The 19,929-nt window shown below is 40.2% G+C and overlaps 1 protein-coding gene across 1 annotated transcript in view; it reads left to right on the top strand.

Annotated features, from left to right (window-relative positions):
* Positions 1 to 19,929, top strand: part of DNAH11 (dynein axonemal heavy chain 11) — a 294,982-nt gene that overhangs the window by 159,119 nt on the left and 115,934 nt on the right. Inside the window, exons 52-55 of the mRNA XM_034759480.1 lie at positions 1,335 to 1,497; positions 4,049 to 4,172; positions 4,988 to 5,130; positions 12,077 to 12,238. Of these exons, the coding sequence (XP_034615371.1) occupies positions 1,335 to 1,497; positions 4,049 to 4,172; positions 4,988 to 5,130; positions 12,077 to 12,238 (592 nt within the window). The remainder of the gene's footprint in view (positions 1 to 1,334; positions 1,498 to 4,048; positions 4,173 to 4,987; positions 5,131 to 12,076; positions 12,239 to 19,929) is intronic.

The raw sequence follows: 19,929 nt of genomic DNA on the forward strand, positions 1-19,929 counted from the left end.
TGCATGCAGCTCGGCGTAGAAGCGGCATGTCCGCGGCTCTGACCCGGAACGACCTTTTGCCTCCTTTGTTTTTTGATAGGCTTGTCTGAGCTCCTTGACTTTCACGCGGCACTGACCTGAGTCCCTATTGTGGTCTCTCTCCATCATGCCCTTGGAAATCCTCTCCCCATATAGCGATCAGATCCAGTACCTCCTGTACGGTCCATGCTGGTGCTCTTTTTTGATTATCGGCCTGCATGGTTACCTGTGCTGATGAGCTATCTGTGGTCACCTGTTCTCCCCACGCTGGGCAAACAGGAAATAAAATTCAAATGTTCACGGGGCTTTTCCTGTCTACTTGACCGGTGCAGCCGAGTTCAGATTGCTGTCCAGAGCGGTCACAATGGTGCACTGTGGGATAGCTCCCGGAGACCAATACCATCGAATTGCGGCCACACTAACCCTAATTCGAAATGACAATATCGATTTTGGCGCTACTCCGCTCGTCGGGGTGGAGTACAGAAATCGATTTTAAGAGCCCTTTATTTCGAAATAAATGGCTTCGTTGTGTGGACAGGTGCAGGGTTAATTTGATTTAACGCTGCTAAATACGAATCAAAGTCATAGTGTAGACCAGGCCTTAGAAGCACTGATCTGTGGATAAAAAATATCAAAATACTTCCAACAGATCCTCGTGAAACTAAATCATGATTATTCTGAGCCAAATTCTCATCTGCTGTAAACTGGCACAGCTCCATTGACTTCAGCTGAGAATTTGGTCTGTGGTTTAATATCACCTTGGCTTAGGATGTTTGCTGACTAGTCAAGTTCTTTCTTTAAACTCAAAGCTAAAAATGCCAGGTGTAAATTGAAGGCTGATCTTCAAACATGTCTTCATGAAGTGATTCTATAGCAAAATTTAGTTAAGCCCTTTGTCTTGATGGTCCAGATCTCCTAACACTAAATGCCTGATGTGCTCTTAAATGCCCGATCTATGCCCATTGAAGTTAAATGAAAGTCTTTTTACTTACTTCAGTAGGCATTGATTAGGCATTTAAAATGTTGCTTAACAAGAGGTCACCCTAAAGGTTGTATGTCCAGTGAACGCAGGTAGAGGAATGGTGCTACATCTATGCTATTTGGGCAAGGAAGATTAATCTCCTCTACCTATCAAGATTTCCAAATATTGGAGAAAGTTGGCAATAGAAAGATTAAATGATGATAGCCTGTATATGGAGGTCAGGAGCAGCCTAATACAAAAATAGTTACAGCCTTAAATTAAATATCCAGGGAAATTAGAAACTGAATTAATATGGTCCTTGTATTCTATATTGTATTCATTTTTCCATCATCAGGTGCCGCATTAGTCGTATCTTGGAAGCCCCTCGGGGTTATGCACTTCTTATTGGAGTAGGCGGTAGTGGAAAACAAAGCTTATCTAGGCTGGCCGCATACATCAGCTCCCTTGACATGTTCCAGATCCTGCTGAAGAAAGGCTATGGGATCCAGGACTTCAGGGTAAACCAATAAATAATATTTGATTCTCCCAAGAATTAGTGACTTTGAGAAGTTGCTGTTTGGAACCTGTGTAATGACGATAAGAGTGCAGGAAGGGCAGTACAACTTGAGATTAGAGCTGGGCAAAAATTTTCAGACCAAAAAAAGGTTTAAAATACCCCAAAACCTGAAAAAGAAATTAAGTATTTTGTCTGAACCAATATTTTTCAACTTTTTCAGTTCTCTGAAAAATTTAAATAATTTTGTTCTGGGTTGACCCTAAATAAATTTTTTTTATTTGTTATTTTTCATTGGCTAGTGAATTGAAAAATCAGTTATTTTCACAACTCTTCTTTCAGTAACAAAACCTGTGGTTCCTGTGGTATTCAGCTGTGCTTTTTAAATTTTCTTTAAAGAGAAATTGTAGGTGGAAGAGTACTTTTGGGTCTATTTACATATTTTACAGTATTGTGGTAGTTTCCCTTAAATCTTATGGGAATTCCTCCACTGCCCCAAAGGTAGCTATTTTCTAAGCTACAACGATCTGGGTAAAAACTATGGTACTTACAATTATCCCCTTTGTTATTCATTTTTGGTGATTAGTTGTAAGCTCATTAAGTGGAATAATACTGTTACATGGACAATTGCAGGGCAAAATTCTGTCCTCTATTACGTGTGAGCCATTTAAATTAATGGAGTTACTCATATAGTTAAAGTTAAGCATGTGCTTAAGTGATTTGCTGGATTAGGACTGGATTGCTGAGGACCTTGGGGATTGAGTTCTGTGTGCCCTAATAGGGGAAGAGGTTATATGGAATTTCTTCTCCCCCACATTTCTTGTGGCGCAGCAAGTGAAGATTCCAAACCTAATGGCCAGAGTGCTAGATGAGGGTCTGTGTATGACCCTGGTTGGTGCCCTATGGGTCCAAAAGAAAATTATCTGCCAGTTGGGACCATGGTCAAACCACCAGAGCATATGCTTCATTGGCTATTAAGTGCAAAGGGAAGGTACAACAGTAAGATATGCTCCAGAGCACACTCCTCCCCCAAGCCATCCTCCCAACACCAGCACAAAGGCTGAAAACACACCGCATAGTGGGTTCTGCTCTACTTCCCAACCACAGAACCTTGTAGGGATATAATAATAGAAAAGGCAGGATTTTGCCTATGGCAAGAATTTATATTGTTATGCTGCTTTTCTTCCTTATTTGAAGAATATTAATTTGAAACCACCTGGAAGTTAAGGGGATTGCATGGAGTTTGTAATGGCAGAATTTGGACCTCACTGAGCTGCTGTTGCCATCTTATGGAAAACTCTGTGAAGCATTCTAGCTAGGGACGATTCCAAGTATAGAGCCATTTGTTTTTTGTATTCTTCAGTTTTTGTGTGAAATAATCCTTGTATCCTGAAGTCATCATCTTCTGCTCGTCTTCCTGATCATTTCTACAATTAATTGTGGTGTCCAATTCGGAAGACAATGGCTTCAAGTGAAGACTTGGGGCTTTTCTACACTGCCCTGCAGTTCACACTACCGGGGTGTGAATGGTACTTCGCCCCAAAGTGCTGTGCTCTGATTCCTTCATGTGGACAGTATGGGAGCAAACCAGAAGGTTCCTAGTTGACATCCTGTTTGATGACTATGTTAAGATGAACTAGGAACCTTAGTTCACGCCCGCAGCGTCTACAGAGGGGGAGATAAAGCATAGCATTTTGTTGTAAACTGCAGTTCACAGTTTGGGCTATAGGGCTGTGTGGCAGTGTAGACATAGCCTAAGATGTAGCAGCAGATGAACTTTTGCCCCAAACCATTGAGGAGAGGAAATGAGGGAGGAACCTGCTGACACCTGTCAGACCCAGAGGATCTCCCTACTACTGGACCATGTGTCTGGCTGAGCATATAAACTGGCATTGTATATAATCTATATCACAAAAGAAATGAAATTCAGATGCAGGTGATGTCTTATCTTTTTATTTATTTATAAATTTACTTTATAAATTATTTATTCTGCATTTGTACAATGCTTAGCCCCCAGTGTGATCCAGATCCATAACTGGGGCTCCTAGGTGCTATTGCAATACAAATAACAACAATAACATACCATTCCTCTCTTAGTGAAATCCTTCAGTGCTATTCCTAGCAAAACAAACAAAAAACCTTTTGCATTCTGCATACAACAGATACAATAAGAAAACCAATCAAAAAGATTAAGCTGGCTTTTCTGTGTAATGCCCAGATATTATTAGCATAATTAAACTGTTCTCGAGAGGGAGTTACTTGGCACAGGTGTTACAATATCAGTTTTCACTATATTAGGAGGTAATTTTTATTGATAAGCAGTCTGTTTTCATCATCACTACTTGGTCTTGTCAAAGCCACCATTTTTGTCATCAGATGTCTAAAATTGAAGGTAACCTGCTTTTTTCCCTTTGGATGCAATGTGGCAAGCTAAAAAGCTGTAAATAAATTGTAAAGGCAACAGGGCATTGCTGTCAATTACATGCATTTCATGCCTTTTTTCCCCTGTATCAATGCTTTAACAAAACATGAATGATTGCCTCTTTTCCTTACAGGTAGATCTTGCCAATTTGTACATCAAGACTGGAGCCAAGAGTGTGCCCACTGTGTTTTTGCTGACAGATGCCCATGTTGCAGATGAACGCTTTCTTGTGCTGATTAATGACTTGTTGGCATCAGGTGATTAGAACAACACATTTCTTGAAAGATCTTCCCCAATGACAAATGATCTGTGGTTTCAGTGAACTTTAGAGAGAGATTATTTGTCTTTGAGATGTTTGCAGGGAGAATCCTTTAGAAGAAGCCATTTAAACCCAGCTAATTTGAGTATTATACATAGTTTCCTTAAGGAATCAGTGCCCCCTTGAGAAGGCTAATAACAAGGTCATGTAATTCACAGATTGTAGACTTCGTGCACCTGATTCTCTTCTTCGCGTATGCCATTTTAAACTGTTGTAATTCCATTGATTTAACTGCATTCTGATTATACCAGTGTAAGAGAGAGGAGAATTGGGCTCTGTTAATATTTTAGGATGTGGATTCTGAATTTGGAGATCACAAACAGGACAAGGGCAGGTTATGACCAGCATCCCATTCCTTATAGCTAGAGGGGAGTCCTGAAACTCTTTTCACTTGTAACATGGGGTCACTGTCTGGAAAAAGTTGAGAACTACTGTTTTAGAGGACAGCACGTGCATGAATGTACTTCATGGTTCATAGAAGTAAAACACAGATTTTTTTTCACTTGAGAGAAAATTCTCTCTCTGGATAAAAATGAATGAGTAGTGCTAGCTGTTGTTGTTTAATCCCATAGCACATAGGAGCCCCAATCATGGACCCATATCCCATTGTGCTAGGCTCTGTACAGACAGGACAAAAAGATGGCCCCTGCTGCTAGACCATATAAAACATAGTTTAGTTAATAGTTTGGATTCTTGTTTTTTGGGACTTTTATGATTTCTTCCCTCCTCCCCGCCCCCCATGCTGTTATGCAGGAGAAGTTCCAGATCTATTCAGCAATGAAGATATGGATGGCATTATTACAGGAATTAGGAATGAAGTCCGAAGCCTGGGTCTGATTGACACCAGAGAAAATTGTTGGAGATTCTTTTTGGACAGAATGCGACTGCAACTAAAAGTAAGGAAAATCACATGTGAAAGAAACTTTGTGAAACCAGCAGCTGGTGATGGAAAATTGGATTATTTGAATATGCTATAGTGTGTGTTTAGAATCCAGGACGCTACACGTAAAGATGTACATTTCCACATGGGTAATGCCTTTGACAATGAGCTTACACCTATATAGTGGCTTTCATGCAGAAAGATCTCAAAGTAATGTACAAACGGGTTACAAACTCTGGGCCTAATTCTTCCCTAAATCTGTCTTGAAGTTATTGGGAGTTTTACCTGAGTAAGGATTGCTGGACTAGGCTGTAACATTATATGCGAGTGTATTTAGATACAGGCCTTATCAACACTTGGACTCTAACCACTGGTTAGCTGCACTGGTGTAAATCATGTCTGCAGTAAGCATTTGCACTAGTGATTAAAATTTAACTTTAGAGTCCCCTTCACTCCCTATCATAATGCAGTTGTTTTATAAGTAAAATGTTGGAGCTGTTTAATAGAGCAACACTACAAAGCAGTTTACGATAGGATGTGAAGAAGAATGCCATATCCTATTGAAACCTATTGTTGGGGAAATGTTATGTAGGCAAAACATAGTTATCCATGTTGGACACTGGAAAACAGAAGCCATCCACTCTGCTCTTGTGAAAAGTGTCATGGGGGTCTTTAAAGGCTTTAAGGTCACACACAACTCAATTTTACATCTCCTCTATACAGATAAAAAGAATATCCTGTTTTATAACCATAAAAAAAAAAAAGCTTTGAAATGGATAAAAATCCTTGTACTGCTGGGGTTAAGCTGATCTCTAACCAATTTTCACCTCTCTTCGCATCCACTTACTCTCCGCTGCTTTTTTGTATCTTCTGCATTCCTCTTCTGTTGCCATCACTTCTGTCCTCCACTGTTAATTTCTTCTTTAATCCAGGACTGTGGTGAACATTGGATACTGGATTCTAGGAGGCATAGGGAGGGTTTGGTATGAATTGCATTCTCTGCTGCTTTTGATCATCAGGGTTGAAGTGCATCAGAGCTGAATGGGGAAAGTAGCTGCCCACTTTATATCTAGCTCTAGTTAGTGTTGTTAGTCTCTCAGTCTCATGAACATCAAATTCATAGGCAATTTTTTTTTAAGAAGGGAGGAAAAAAGCTGTGAATTCTTGTATATCCACTTCTCTTCCCTTTGTATCCCTCTGATTGCTCCTATGATTTCATTATTTTTAAAAGGCCTTTTTAAAAACCTGCTTTCAAAATGCTTCTTACCTTGCCACCATTTTGCAGGTCTCCCACTGTGCAAATTACCATTTCTGGAGACAACAACAGGGGGTATCTATTCACTTTGCAAAGACTGCAAAGTAGAGATGTTGTTGTTCCGTAGGAGACATAAAATTCATGAGTTAACACGCTGGCAGATATCTGTATGTACTTATGGTTATAGCTGGGTGACCCTCCGCCTCCCTACCTCCTTTCCCGAGATTTTCAGTGTAAACACAGACTAATAAGATATAAAAAGGAATACATTAAGTATTTCAATCATTTCCTGAACCTCAAGCTTAATGAAGGTAAAAACATCTCTTTACTATTCAGCATTTTACTAAAATCAACACTATAAATTAAGCCCCTGTTTCCTTTGTGATCACTGCTCATCTTGTACCCTCGTTAGGTCTGGGAGGAGTATCTGGATTAAATCTGGGCAAATTTTTTTTGACAAAACACAAAAATGTGCATTTTCTGGGGTCCGAAACTATTAGTTGTATTTTATTCAATTGTTTTGACTGGGAAAATATTTGAAATAGTCTAAACATTTTGTTCCCACTTTGATTCAAAATGGCATTTCAATTTTAAATACGGACAGTTAAAAAAAACCACTCAAAATGGGTGAAAATGGCTAAAAAAACCTGAAAACACTGTTTTGGGTTGACTCAAAATGTTTTGGTTGATTCAAAACTTTTTTTCTAGTTTTCAATCCATCAAAAAAGTTTCTAAAAAATTGTTTCAGTTCAAATTGAACAGGATTTTTTCCCCATATTTTTCAGTTTGGTTCCAGAACTGAAAATCCATTATTTGCTCACTCTACTCCAAATTCAAGGAGTCAAAGCACACACTGTACCTATTTGAACCACAGCATTAGAAGTGCAAAAGGCAGTCATTTGGGGCATAGACAAAGAAGGTTTTATAGAAGGACAGAAAGAAAAAAAGAAACATGTATGAAAGCTGTGGAAAGGCTGACACAGCGCACTGAAAATATTTGCTTAAAAAATCAAACGTGGAAGGCAAGAGTAAAAAGCAAAACGCCAGGATAAGAATGACAAAATTGTTCTATTTGGAGCTTCAAAACAACTCTGCTATTAAAATGTAGGGCTGACATCAGTTTTGCTTATGTTGGTATAAATCCTAACAACTTTTGCTAAGGTTATTGTTGTTTCAACCAGTTCCCCTCCTCTCCTCCATGACTGTTCATTCCTTCACTTTTCCCACCTCCTGTCTCCTTAGTTATCTTCATCATTTTATATAGAAATTAGCTCTGAAATTTTTTGAATTCTGGGGCCCTGGCCTACTGGTCACCAAAATAAGCAGCACTGGTGGCAGTTTGTTGGCTACATAAGAGCAAATGCAAGAACACATTACTAGAATGTAAATTTTAAAATCTCAAAAAGTTCTGTGTGTGAGGACTGGAAAGCAGGTGGGATGTGTAGATAATTCAATAAATCCACAATTTATATGCTAAGAGGAAGTTAAAAGAAAGCATAAAAAATACAGTACCTTTTAGATACTAGTGAGTTATTTTGAGATGAAAAAACCAAGTAAGCTTAGGTAGAAAAGCATCTGCACCCCAAAAGTGCAATATAAATAATAATTCCACAGGTTTAATTAAATAGGTCATCAAAAGTAATTGTGATACAATAAAAGTAATTGTGCCTAACATTTAGAAAAGAGAAAAACTACTGGTTGGGATGGAAGACTGAGAAACTGTTAAATTCTGAGTTGCTCCTTGCTTAGTAGTGTGTGCAAGACTTTGGATTTTGATTGTCCTTTGATTGTACCTTTGAAAGGTACTCAGAAAGCTGGGTATGAAATCTGCATGAATGTGAGGAACAGAGGCTTGGCCTACACTACAGCATTATGTTGACATAAGGCAGTTTATATCGACCTAATTGTGTCAGTGTACACACTACAGACTTGCTCCTGCTGATGTAAATGCCCTACTACACCAACATAGTAACTCTACCTCCACAAGAGGTGTAGGGTTTATGTCAGTGTAGTTAGGTTGATGCAGTGTCCGTGTAGACACTGCAGGTTACTTACATTGGCTGTTGGCTGTTATTTTTGTCAATTTCACGGATGGTGGGCAGGGGGCTAGGTTCCCTGCTGGGCTGCACCCACCGGGCTCCCTTCTCCAAGCCGGGCTGCCTCTGGGGTCCTGGCTCCCCCCTCGCAGATGAACTGCTGCCCAGACTCCCACTGGGAGCCCAGGTGCTGCCCCGAGGCTCCCGGCTCCCCGCCTGGAGCAGGGCTGCGCCTGCCTGGCTCCCCAGTCCCAGCCAGGCTGTTGCCCAGACTCCTGGTTCCCCATTCCCTGCTGGGAACCCAGCTGCATTGAAGCTCCCTGCTTCTCACTGGGAACATGGCAGCAACCCAACAGGGAGCTGAGAGCCCCAGCAGCCTGACATGGAGCGGGGAGCCGAGAGCTGCCCTGGTGGCTGCTATGCTGCTTGCGGGAAGCAAGCTGCTGCTCCCCTGGGCTCCCAGCAGGGAGCAGAAAGCCGGGATCCTTGGTGCAGCCGAACTCTCAGCGGGGAATGGGGAGCTGGGAGCCCTGTGGCAGCCTGGTGGGAAGCCAGGAGCCCAGGGGCAGACCTGCTCCTCGGGTGGAGCGGTGCGTGGAGCTCAGAGCTCAGGCTCTCAGCCCCCCACACTGCCCCTCTTCAGTAGGTGGAAGTTCTCCTGGTGAGGACACATCACCAACAGAAGAAGGGCAGTGTGGACATGAACCACTGCAGTAATTACTGCAGTAGCTGTAAGTTGACCTAACATAAGGTAGCTTACGTTTTTAGTGTAGACATACCCTTAGTTAAGTGGGAAAGAAGTAACAGCTTCATGAGACTGCAACATAGAAAGGGAACGTGCAAAGGTGTAATAAATACAACTTGGTGTCACAATTGAACTGAGTGGTTGCAGAAAAGTAGGAGGGCTGCATGGAGGAGGGGAAACCTATTTGAAGATCACAGAGGAGGAGGGGCATGAAAAAGTTCAGATAATCATCCATACTTTCGAGATTCTCTAACAGAACCTCCTATCCTATTTTTGTTCACTCAACTTATTATTGCTGACACATTCTCAAGTGCCATCCAGGATAAATGTACAAGTGAGTTATGGGTAGAGGAATTTGAGGTAAATAGGAGAGGGGTGTTCCCTCTGTCTGTATATAAATGAGATCAACTAGGGAAAACAGAGTGACTACAGCAAATCAAATCTCCATTATAACATGAAATAGTCGTTCCTCCCCCACCCCCGCCACATACAGAAATAAACACACTGAGATCATAGCTAAAGGGAGGTGAAGCATTGTTCCAAGCATGATGGAAATTGAATTGCTACATGTGAGCCACAATTAATTAGGAGTAAAAAAAAAGGGGGGGGCGCTAATGGAATAAAAAATGGTGTGCAAAACTGAGACCATGATCGCAAATGCGTGGATTTGGGACCTTAATTTTGTTTTTTGTTTTTTATATGTAGGATTTTTCCCAGTAACAGCTCCAGTTGCCATCTTACTAGCTCAGCTGGTATTTTCATGTTGACAGTTGTCTGTCTTCTTTACTTCATCTTTCCTTTTCCTCCTCTTCTATCACTTTCTTCTCCTCCCTCACTGCCAGTCTTTCACTCTCTCCTCCCCCTCCCCCCATTTCCATAATGATTTCCAAAAGGACTGTTGAAATTGTGCTCTTTATGCTAATCTTCTGGCCAGTAGCGTTTCCCTCTGAGAACAGTGCCAGCAGTTGTGTGAAGCTGCCAATGATCACACAGCCCTACTTCTGGAGCCAGCACCATCCGGAGGAAGCACCACTCTGCCCCTACACCAGTAATTGTGAATTCAACAACAATTTCCTTATCCCATTGGTAGAAAGGGGTGGAAGCACAGGGGAAAATCCCCATACCCATGCACTGATTTCAAGCCCTTCAAAGCTAGAACAGACCAACGGCAAAGTGACAAAAGCCACATAGGGGGTGTGGTGGCACCTTAAAGACTAACAGATTTATTTGGGCATAAGCTTTCGTGGGTAAAAACCTGAGGTTATGCCCAAATAAATCTGTTAGTCTTTAAGATGCCACCAGACTCCTTGTTGTTTTTGTAGATACAGACTAACGCGGCTACCCCCTGATACATAGGGGGTGGTGTTGCAACAGACTCCAGGGGTGCCAGTCAGTGATGAGGGTCTCCTTGTATGAGGCATGGCAAACAGGTATAAGAAAAAGACAGTCCGTGCCCCCAAAGACTTTACAATCTAAGCATAATCTTCATTGAATGGTAGGTTTCCCAGGGTGGGGTGATTACTGCTGGAATTTATTCACCTTTGCCCATAGGTACAGATTGATTGCAACAAATTGTCCATATGGGTTACTCCCACATAAGAATTTTTAGAAAACTGTTCTGCAGTAGTTAGCCTTCGGTAATTTTTTATAGTGCAGCCCTCATCCCAACTTGTCTTTCTTTCCCCTCCTCTCCCAAGGGTCTGCCATCCCTGCCAAATGTTATTCCTGACCAATCCCCTCTATTTTTCATCCTTTCTTGACTTCTCTTATTTCACCCCTCTGTCTTTCCCCCACCCCAGCTTCCTTTATTTCTCTGCTTTTCTTCCTTTTCAGCTGGCCTCACTTTGCTTCTTGACAATTTTCTGTGAATACATTATAACGGCAGTGACAGATGACTAAAGAGGCAGAATAAACCTATCATCTATCTAAAGTGCTCCGCCAGTCTCTGTCCTGGCTTCTGCAGTTATTAGGAATGATTATAATCAATTCTGGACGTTTTACAGTTTTAGTGAAAGTATTTGGGTATTTTTCCACTGGAATGAATAGTATTAAAATACTTACTCAAACAGATGTTGATACCACATGATTTGAAGTATTCCTAAATAATAAGAGAAACAATGCATCTGATTCTAGGAGAGTAGAAATGAGCAAAAAAAGATTCCTTCCCACTTTTGACAATCTAATACTTGACATTCAGTTAATTATGTTAAATCAAACATAAAAAGATGTTAAGTACAGTAACTGTCCCCTCCACCAGCGCCTCTGGAGTAGCTTTTGCAAGACACTGATATCAACAAATCAGTCTCATCACAGTATTAATTATTATTATTTATTTTATTTTTATTTTTTTATTTTAATTTTTTTATCTTTTTATTTATTTATTTAATTTTCTTATTTTATTATTATTTTTTACTTAGATATTTTAGCCCTGATTTGGAAGCTGTATTCTGCTTTCCAGAAAGAATAATCATTGGAAATGTATGTACAAACTATGAGCCCTTTTCTTTTTTCAGATGCCTTTTGAGCTTGCAGGGAGATATTGAACCAGTATTAGATATTACCTTAACCTACATAGACTGTTAGATTGGCTATCTGACTCAGTGAACTCTAGCTGTATGTTGTTGACAAAATTTTATGGTCACATTACTGATTTTAATATACATCGAGCTAAGTAACTGATACTAGCTTGGGGAGGAAGGAGAAACAGGCAGGCATTGTTTGTATAACATACAATATAGTGAGTAAAACTTATTTGCATCAGGTAAAATTGTAGTTTGCCTAAGTTCATTAGCTGCTAGGCTGATTGGAATTTCAGCTGTGAACCCACTTGCAATGGCTCATTGCCATGGTTCACTACATTCCTTTCTTTATTCGCCTCAACTTGCCTTGTAATTCTTTACTCTCTTTTCCCTCCTCATCTCTGCAGATCATTTTGTGTTTCTCTCCAGTTGGTTCCACGCTGAGAGTTAGAGCTCGGAAGTTCCCAGCCATAGTTAACTGCACAGCTATTGACTGGTTTCATGAGTGGCCGCAGGAGGCCCTGCACTCCGTCAGCAGGAGGTTCATTGAGGAGACGGAGGTGATTGAGGTACAGAGTTTCAAGCTCGTCAATCAGACGAGAAAGCAACACAGATCCCTGAAAGATCAATAATTGAATATGCTGGAAAAACAATTTCTTCTTTATTCCTTTTGCATATTCGTTGTCTTTTAAGGTTATAAAGCTTACCCCAGCTACTGACTGCATTTCTATGACATGGGGTCATGGGAGGGGGAGGGAAACAGTGCTGAGAGTGCATGGCTTATCTTCCCCAAAATTTCCCTGGATGTTGGGCTTTTGGAGATCCCACAGAAATGAGAATGCCCCAGGCCATGGGATAGATTTAACCTTGTCAGTATAATTAGAGGTGTTCACGCGCACAGTAATAGATGGGGAGCAAACATTTGCAGTCTACAACCCAGATTGGTACCTCAGCAGAGCTACATGTTTTGCATCCACTAAAGTTCTGGACAAGTTGAAATCTTCCCAGCAGCCACACACACAATGCAGCCCGCAGTTTAAGACCTGGGGACTGAGTTATTTCCTCCCCTTACACTGGAGTCTGAAACTTGACCCACCCCAAAAAATCACATGACAATATGTTTCCTTTTAGGCTTTCAGTGTGTAAAAAAGCCTAAATGTTGCTCTTGTGATGGGTAATGAGGCTTTTAAACAGCCTGGCAGCATTTTTCCAATTGTTTTTTTAGTCCTTTATTATCTTGTGGGCAGTATGGAGAAAGAAGAAAGCTACTCATTAAAAGACTTCTAAAGGACATTGACCTCCTTCTCTCAAGGGGGTTTTGTTTCTGTCCCTCTTTCAGCCTGATAGGGACCTGAGGGTGTATAACTGATCAGGCAGCTGGCATCGTTACCGATGCTGATGGCAGAAACTGATGTGACAGCGTAGATAACCTAGTTCCTGATATTACAGTGCTTGCTACTATATAGTTCACATTAAGCCAGAAAAGATGTTTAACCTCTTTCAACAACTCTGAAAATATTCCTCTGTGAATTTTGCATCCTAGGGTTTTGGGAAGACCGTAGATCCTCTCCCTTTTCACAATGGCAGGTTCTGAGTTGTTTTTCTAAAGTAGTGTGCAAGTGAATTTGGTGGCTGTGAAGGAGAGGGACTCTTAGCAGAGGCTGGTGTACCAGCTTCTATATGCAATGGTGGCTGGATCCTAACTTTAATAGATGCTTTACTATTCTGGGTATTCAATCTCCTTTGGACAGAGACTGACAAGGGTATGATACCAGCTTGTGCAGTGGTTTTATGATGTAGACAACTATTTTCACTAATGAGCTACATGCCAATTTGAACTCTGATCTCCAGATGTGAAAAGTTGGTGTATTAGCCCCTTGCTCCCTCAGATGTGTCTATTTTTAAACGTTAGAATCTAATGTGTGTAGAAATTTAATGCTACACAGTTTCATTTATAAGCAAAAAAGATGTAGGGAAATTGTTGGTTTTGGTTCAGTGGCAATTAGTGTGTAGCAACTCTGACTTTCAGGGGATCGTACTTCTGTTTTCCTGTGTCCGTCTAGTGATGTAATGGATTTGTAGAGATCAGAAGCACAGGATTTCAAGAGTGCAGATGAAGAGCCTAGCATCTCAAGTCAACTATCCCTTGGCATTAAGGAGAAACCCATAGGGAGAGTTTCCAGGAAACTGAATGCTGTGGGGATGGCAACTGAAGGTCTGGCAGTGGCAACAGGCAAGATACCACTTAGAAAAGAGCTTACAGAACTTGATGCCACCAGTTAGATGCAATAAGCCTGCAACTTTGGGAAAAGGAACAACAAATTTTGTGCTGGATTAATATATTTTCTGTTGCTGATGAACATCTGATTTCTGTGATAGACTTTAGTTATTAGTTGAAAAGCCTGAATAGGGAATAACATTTTGATGTGAAGGTGACTGCCACATTTACAGCATTTGTATTCCATTCACAAGGGAAAAATACAGAATCATTAAAGAATAAAGTAAAGGTGGGATGGAGGGGCCTCTTTGGTGATCTTTACATCCTGGTAGCAGAGCTATGTTGTGTCCTTTACTTCCTGTGCCATTGACAGTGATCAGTGCCAGGCAAGTTGTGATATGAAGAGTGACCAATGACATCTACTGGCTGTGGAGAGACTTGCTTCACTTCTTATCTCAGTGTCTCACATCAGTGTTTGCTGTGGCCCGCTCTACAGTGGTATACTGATGCCTCCTATAGGATTCTAAGAGTAAGAGAGAGAGAGACTTAGGAATCCTTATTGTTTTTGATATAAACAGCCTAACCTTGCCTTGCAAGGTACTTAACGAGATTTTGGTGTTAGGGCACCTGAATATTTTATTTTATTTTATTTTATTTATTTATTTATTGCTGTTTTATCAACTTACACATTCCTGTTTAGTTTAAAGGGGAAATGAGGATAATGTGCAGAAGAGAAAGCATGTTTATGGTGCACTTTCTTTTGCCTAAAGGTTTAACACATTTATTTTGATTTGAATGAATACAAATTTGATCACTTCCTTAATAAATTTTAATCCACTCCATTAAGAACACAACATGTCATCGCAATTTAGGCGTTTAATATTAATGGACCCTTTGTTAAGAATGATGTTTTTACATGGTGCAAAGTACCTGCTTTGGACATCTGGAGATAATTCATTAACAGGAGGAAATATGTATGTGCATATGTGATTCTCTTCTGTACACAGGCACAAATGAGTGAATAACTGCCCCTAAGAAATATTTTCCCTGTTCAGCCTAATAATGAAATAAATGGCAATTGACCCAATAGACAAAATAATTTGACATTTTATCATCACTGGACATTTATTTTAGGACTCTGTCTCAGCACACTCTCTTCTCCGAGTAGCATTTGATGGCCGAGACAGTGCAGATAATGTCAGTGGGTATGTGACGCCAATTAGAAGACTAGCATGGGAAAACAAAGTATAAAAAGACCAGCAAGGGGGGGCGGGAGTGGAAGGGGCAGGGCGGACCTGGAATAGAGAAGGACAGAGCAGCTAGAACAGCTATCTTTTTGAAAGAAAGAAAAAAAAAAAACCTAAGGGAGACAGAAGAGAAGCAGAAATTAATCAAAAAGGCAGGTGAGGTGAGTAGCAAAGAGGGCAGCTGAGAAGGAGTGGAAAGTGTTGTGAAGAGGGAAAGATCAGAGGGTAATGGGGAGCAAAGGAAGGGCCAAGAGAGTGGCAGAGGTGTATTAGGGAAGCAGGGTGGGAGAGGATCACCCTGAAGAACAGAGAGACCCTTAGCTGGTATCTGGCTGCCTCTGTCAGCTGAAAGGGATTTAAGTGGGTGGGTTTTTCCTTTTTTCGTTTGTAGTGCTGCTGTGATTCATGGTAAGTTCAATTTGCGTCATTTTAGATATTTAGATATCCTTTTATCGCCTCTTATCAGAGGAGGCTTGTTAGCCACAGCTCACCTTTGTCCAGACTGTTGGTGTGTATTATGATCATGCCATCTAGTAACTTGGGAGGATGAATGCCAGATCTATAGTTAAGCACTTGGTTATTGGTATAACCTACACTCAACTTTTAATTTTCCCAAACCTGTGTTTTAAGAAAACCACAGTAACTACAAGAGGTTTTAGTTTGATGCACTTTTGAAAGTGTGCTTTAAAAGAAAAAAATCACTACAAATAAAATAGTACAGCTAAGTGACCCCTTTAAAAATAAACCTCTGTGTTTAATGCCAGCTCTCTTGTGGTGAAATGAAACAGAAGACATTCAGGCCGATGGAGAGTAACTGGATTTTGGGGTTGGTTTAGGGTTCAGCATTTAAGCAGCATCTACAGGTGAAGAGAGAAAACAAGCTTTCTCCCCACCTCTAGAGTGAAATCCTCTCCCCACTGGAGCCCATAGGAGTTTGAAACCAAAGGCAAATTGGGCAAGGATTTTACACCTATTGTTTAAAAAGTCTCACACTGCATTTTGGGACTGAGTGGGGGGGAAGGACTGGCAACATCCCAAAGCTTCATTCTAATCGGTTAATAGAATCTCTGGAAGCAACTAGGCAATGGTTATTACCTATCACCATGTTCAGTGGGACTGAAAGTATAATCAAAGAACTTCACTTGGACTAACAGAGGACTTACAATGGCTCTTCTGCAAAACCCACATCGATTTTCAGTAAACTCCTTTTTGCTTTATTTCTGAATTATGTGTTTAAAAAACTCAGCTATCCTAGCAGCAGGATTTCACCAGACCCGCACTCAGTTCTTTCTCATCTTACTTCCTGTGCAAGGGCTATGAATACTCAGAAGACGGACAAAATAAAATAGATGAAGATCAGTGGAGTCATGCAGAGCAATCTAGATCGCTTGGTAAACTGGGCCCATACAAATAAAACCTTTAATACAACCAAATACAGAGTTGTTCATCTAGGAACAAGGACTGCAGGCCATATTTACAGAATGAGGGCCTTTATTATGGAAAGCTGTTACTGTGAAAATGATCTAGGGATCATAATAGAAAAGCAACTAAACATGAGCTCCCAGTGGGATGCTATGGCAAAAGGGGCTAATGTGATCCTTGGATTTATAAACAGGGGAGTAGAGAACAGGAGTGTGTGGGGGGCAGGGGGAGATGTTTGCCTTTGCATATGACACTGGTGAGATCAATAGTGGAATACTTCATACAATTCTGATCACGTTTTTAAAAGGATGTTGAAAAATTGGAGAGGGTGCAGAAAAGAGCCACAAAAAGGATTCCAGGGCTTAAAGTGAGAGACTTAAGGAGTTCAATCTGTTTTGTTTATCAAAAAGAAGATTGAAAGGTATCTTGATTTACAGTGTTATAATTATTCTCATTAAGAGAAAATACTGGTACTGTAGGGCTCTTTAATCAGGTGGAGAAACGTATAACAAGATCCAATGGCTGGAAGCTGAAGCAGAAAATAAGACACATGTTTTTAACAGTGAAGGTGATTTACCATTGGAAAAAACTACCAAGGGAATTTGGTGGATGTCTTCAAATCCATACTGGGTGTCTTTCTGGAAGATATGTTTGATTAAAGCCTAAACAAGTTAGTGGGCTCAGTGATGGGTATCTGGGTGAAGCTTAATGGCCTGCGATATACAGCAACTCAGAATAGATGATCTAATGATCCCTCTGGCCTTAAACTATGAATCTATGAACAAAGTGTGCCTCTGAGAAAAGCAAGTGACTTGCCTTACTCAACAGCATCCTCTCCAGCTGTAGGAGTCTCACTGGAAGGGTACCGGCCATAGCATGGTGTAGTGAGGAAGAGAAAAGGAGCTTAAAGTTGAGAGAGACTAGGGAGGAAATGGAGAGCGTCAGAATAGAAGTCAAGTTGGTTCTGGTTGGGGGTTTTAAATATTTTACAACAAAAACTCAAATTGATAAACATTAACATGCAGCCTGGCAAAAAGAGAGAACCCCAAGTAGAGATGCTGAGATTTAACGCCGTATATTGGGTGTATAGGGTTAATGCTCCGTTATAAAACTTTGATTGGGGCTGAAATAATGCTTGTAAAGTGTGTTCTTTGAGGTATTAGCCCTCTCTGTCTAATCTTAGTATGCCACATAATCTCCACATCCCACAACCAACTGTATTTTCATATATCTACTGGAAACATAAAATAAGGGGATCCACAATTAACCTCTCTTTCCTCAAACAAACAAAAAGACAAAAAAACCCTTCCCACTCCTTTGAACTTCTTCTGTTGTGTTCTATTGCACTGTAGTGCTGGAGGTTTGGTACTAAACTGTGCACTTCGTCTAAGAAAATTTGTCATTCTACCCCTTGAGGTGCTGTATCTTGCATAAGATACAGTGAAATCCAGCATAATATGATATAATGGCAGCTTGAAATATCTTCCCTTCCTGGCTCCCAATACTAACAATGGATAGGTTTCCCTCCCTGTTTTGATAACTGCCTAAATTACACAATCAAGAGGTTCAGTAGCATCAGTCATTTCTGCTGTTGCTTAGTGTATTTTCGGCTAACGGAACTTGTCGGCGAAAGCTGAGATCTGTAGTCAGAAGGTAGAATAGCTGGTTTGGTAATGACTAGTTTAGATCCTGAGAAAAGCAATAAATAGCCTTCCTTATTCAGACAAAAGTCTTCTTAACTCCAGTAGTGACCCAGAGCGGATACAGGATTGTCTGAGCTCTTACATGCACAAAAGCCAGTATGCTGAGATCTAAAATAAAGTGATTTCCTTGGTGCATCGGAAGTAAAAAAAGACTTTGCCTTTGTATTTTGTTATAAATTAGATACAGACTCCCCCCCCCCCAATTCTCTTTAGGAATATTGAATATTCTTGATTCAGAATTTGGTAATCTTGGTTATTGGCTTGTTGCTATTTTATACTTCCTAGTGATCAGCAGTTAAATAAAAAATTGAAAGTATCAACTAGTTTTACATAAAGAAGGCCAAACTAGCAATAATAATTTTCTTTGCCTACATCTCTGAATGGGCTTATACTGAAAAATGCAATGTAGCATTAAAAAAAGGAGAGAGATAAATGAATGGCAGAATAAATAATTTATGCTAATGAAATTACTGCAATTAGTAGTTCCACAATGACCCTTTTAAAAGCCACAGCTGTTAATGTCAGGAAGTGCTGTCACTGCTGACCTTATCATAAGAGAAAGTGACAAATTGAAAATGCAGGGAAGACCAATCATCAAAGAGGTCTGTTCGGGAACGATTAGAGTTTTCTGAAAAACAGTGTGAATTACAACCAGCTGCTCTCTGGCTCGGCATATCTCCCATGCTGTGCCATTTTGTTAAGCTTGATAACAATAGTTATTTTGCCCCATTGAGACAAGTTGTCTCAGGCCACTTGCAGCTCTACCGGAACCCACTTCTTCCCTCACTGATTTACAAATGAAACTGTTGTTAAAGAGTGCTTTTCAGGACTGCTGAGTAGAGACCTCTCATAGCATCATGATTGGGTAGGGGCCAGTTACTCTCTAAGAAGGTTGCCCTTGGCTAGGATGAATATCTGTACTGCAATGTTTGTGTGTATAATAGACATTTAAAAGTAAAAGACTGAAACAGATTTCTGCTTGTGACCAAATGTGCATAAAATATCTTTGTTCGTTTCCTTGCTTTAAGAAACAGATTTCTGTATTTTATTTTATATTAGCGGGGATATGCTACCTTGGTTCCAACAAAGGATGTGGAGACTCTTATTTATTGTTTTAAAGACAATTTATTTCAACTTTCCATATATGCAATCATTCTGTATTTGGTTCCTGCTTCTGATTTCTGTTATTGCAATCACAGGTGAAACTGGTTGTTTTTTTGTTTTTTGTTGTTGTTGTTTTGTTTTTAAGCTAGCTTTTAAAGCCACAAAATATAATGAGGCTTCTCACTGAGAAAAATTGTAAGTCTATCTACACCAACCTGATTGTAATATTAATGATGTAGGTTTGAAACGTTTAACTGCATCAGCAACCACTCATGAGCAATTTTCCAAAAGATCTCTAAGCATTATTGACAATGCTTTGGTAAATTATGTGTGACTTTCCTAAGAGTTGGTGTAGCTCATTTAATTCATATTAATTGATTTTTAGGCTTCCCTTGATTAATTGAACTGGGTTCGTCTTGTACAGAATGCAATAAATAATAATTAAAATGAGGGAGATGTGACTTCACAGATTATAAAGTTAAGTACATTAGAAGTCATAGAGGACAAAATGGAAAAATAAAGTTTAACCCAAGAAGTACTTTCCCAAGCTCAAAGTTCTACAGAAT

The sequence above is a fragment of the Trachemys scripta genome, chromosome 2 (assembly GCF_013100865.1).
Source record: "Trachemys scripta elegans isolate TJP31775 chromosome 2, CAS_Tse_1.0, whole genome shotgun sequence".
Taxonomy (NCBI): domain Eukaryota; kingdom Metazoa; phylum Chordata; order Testudines; family Emydidae; genus Trachemys; species Trachemys scripta.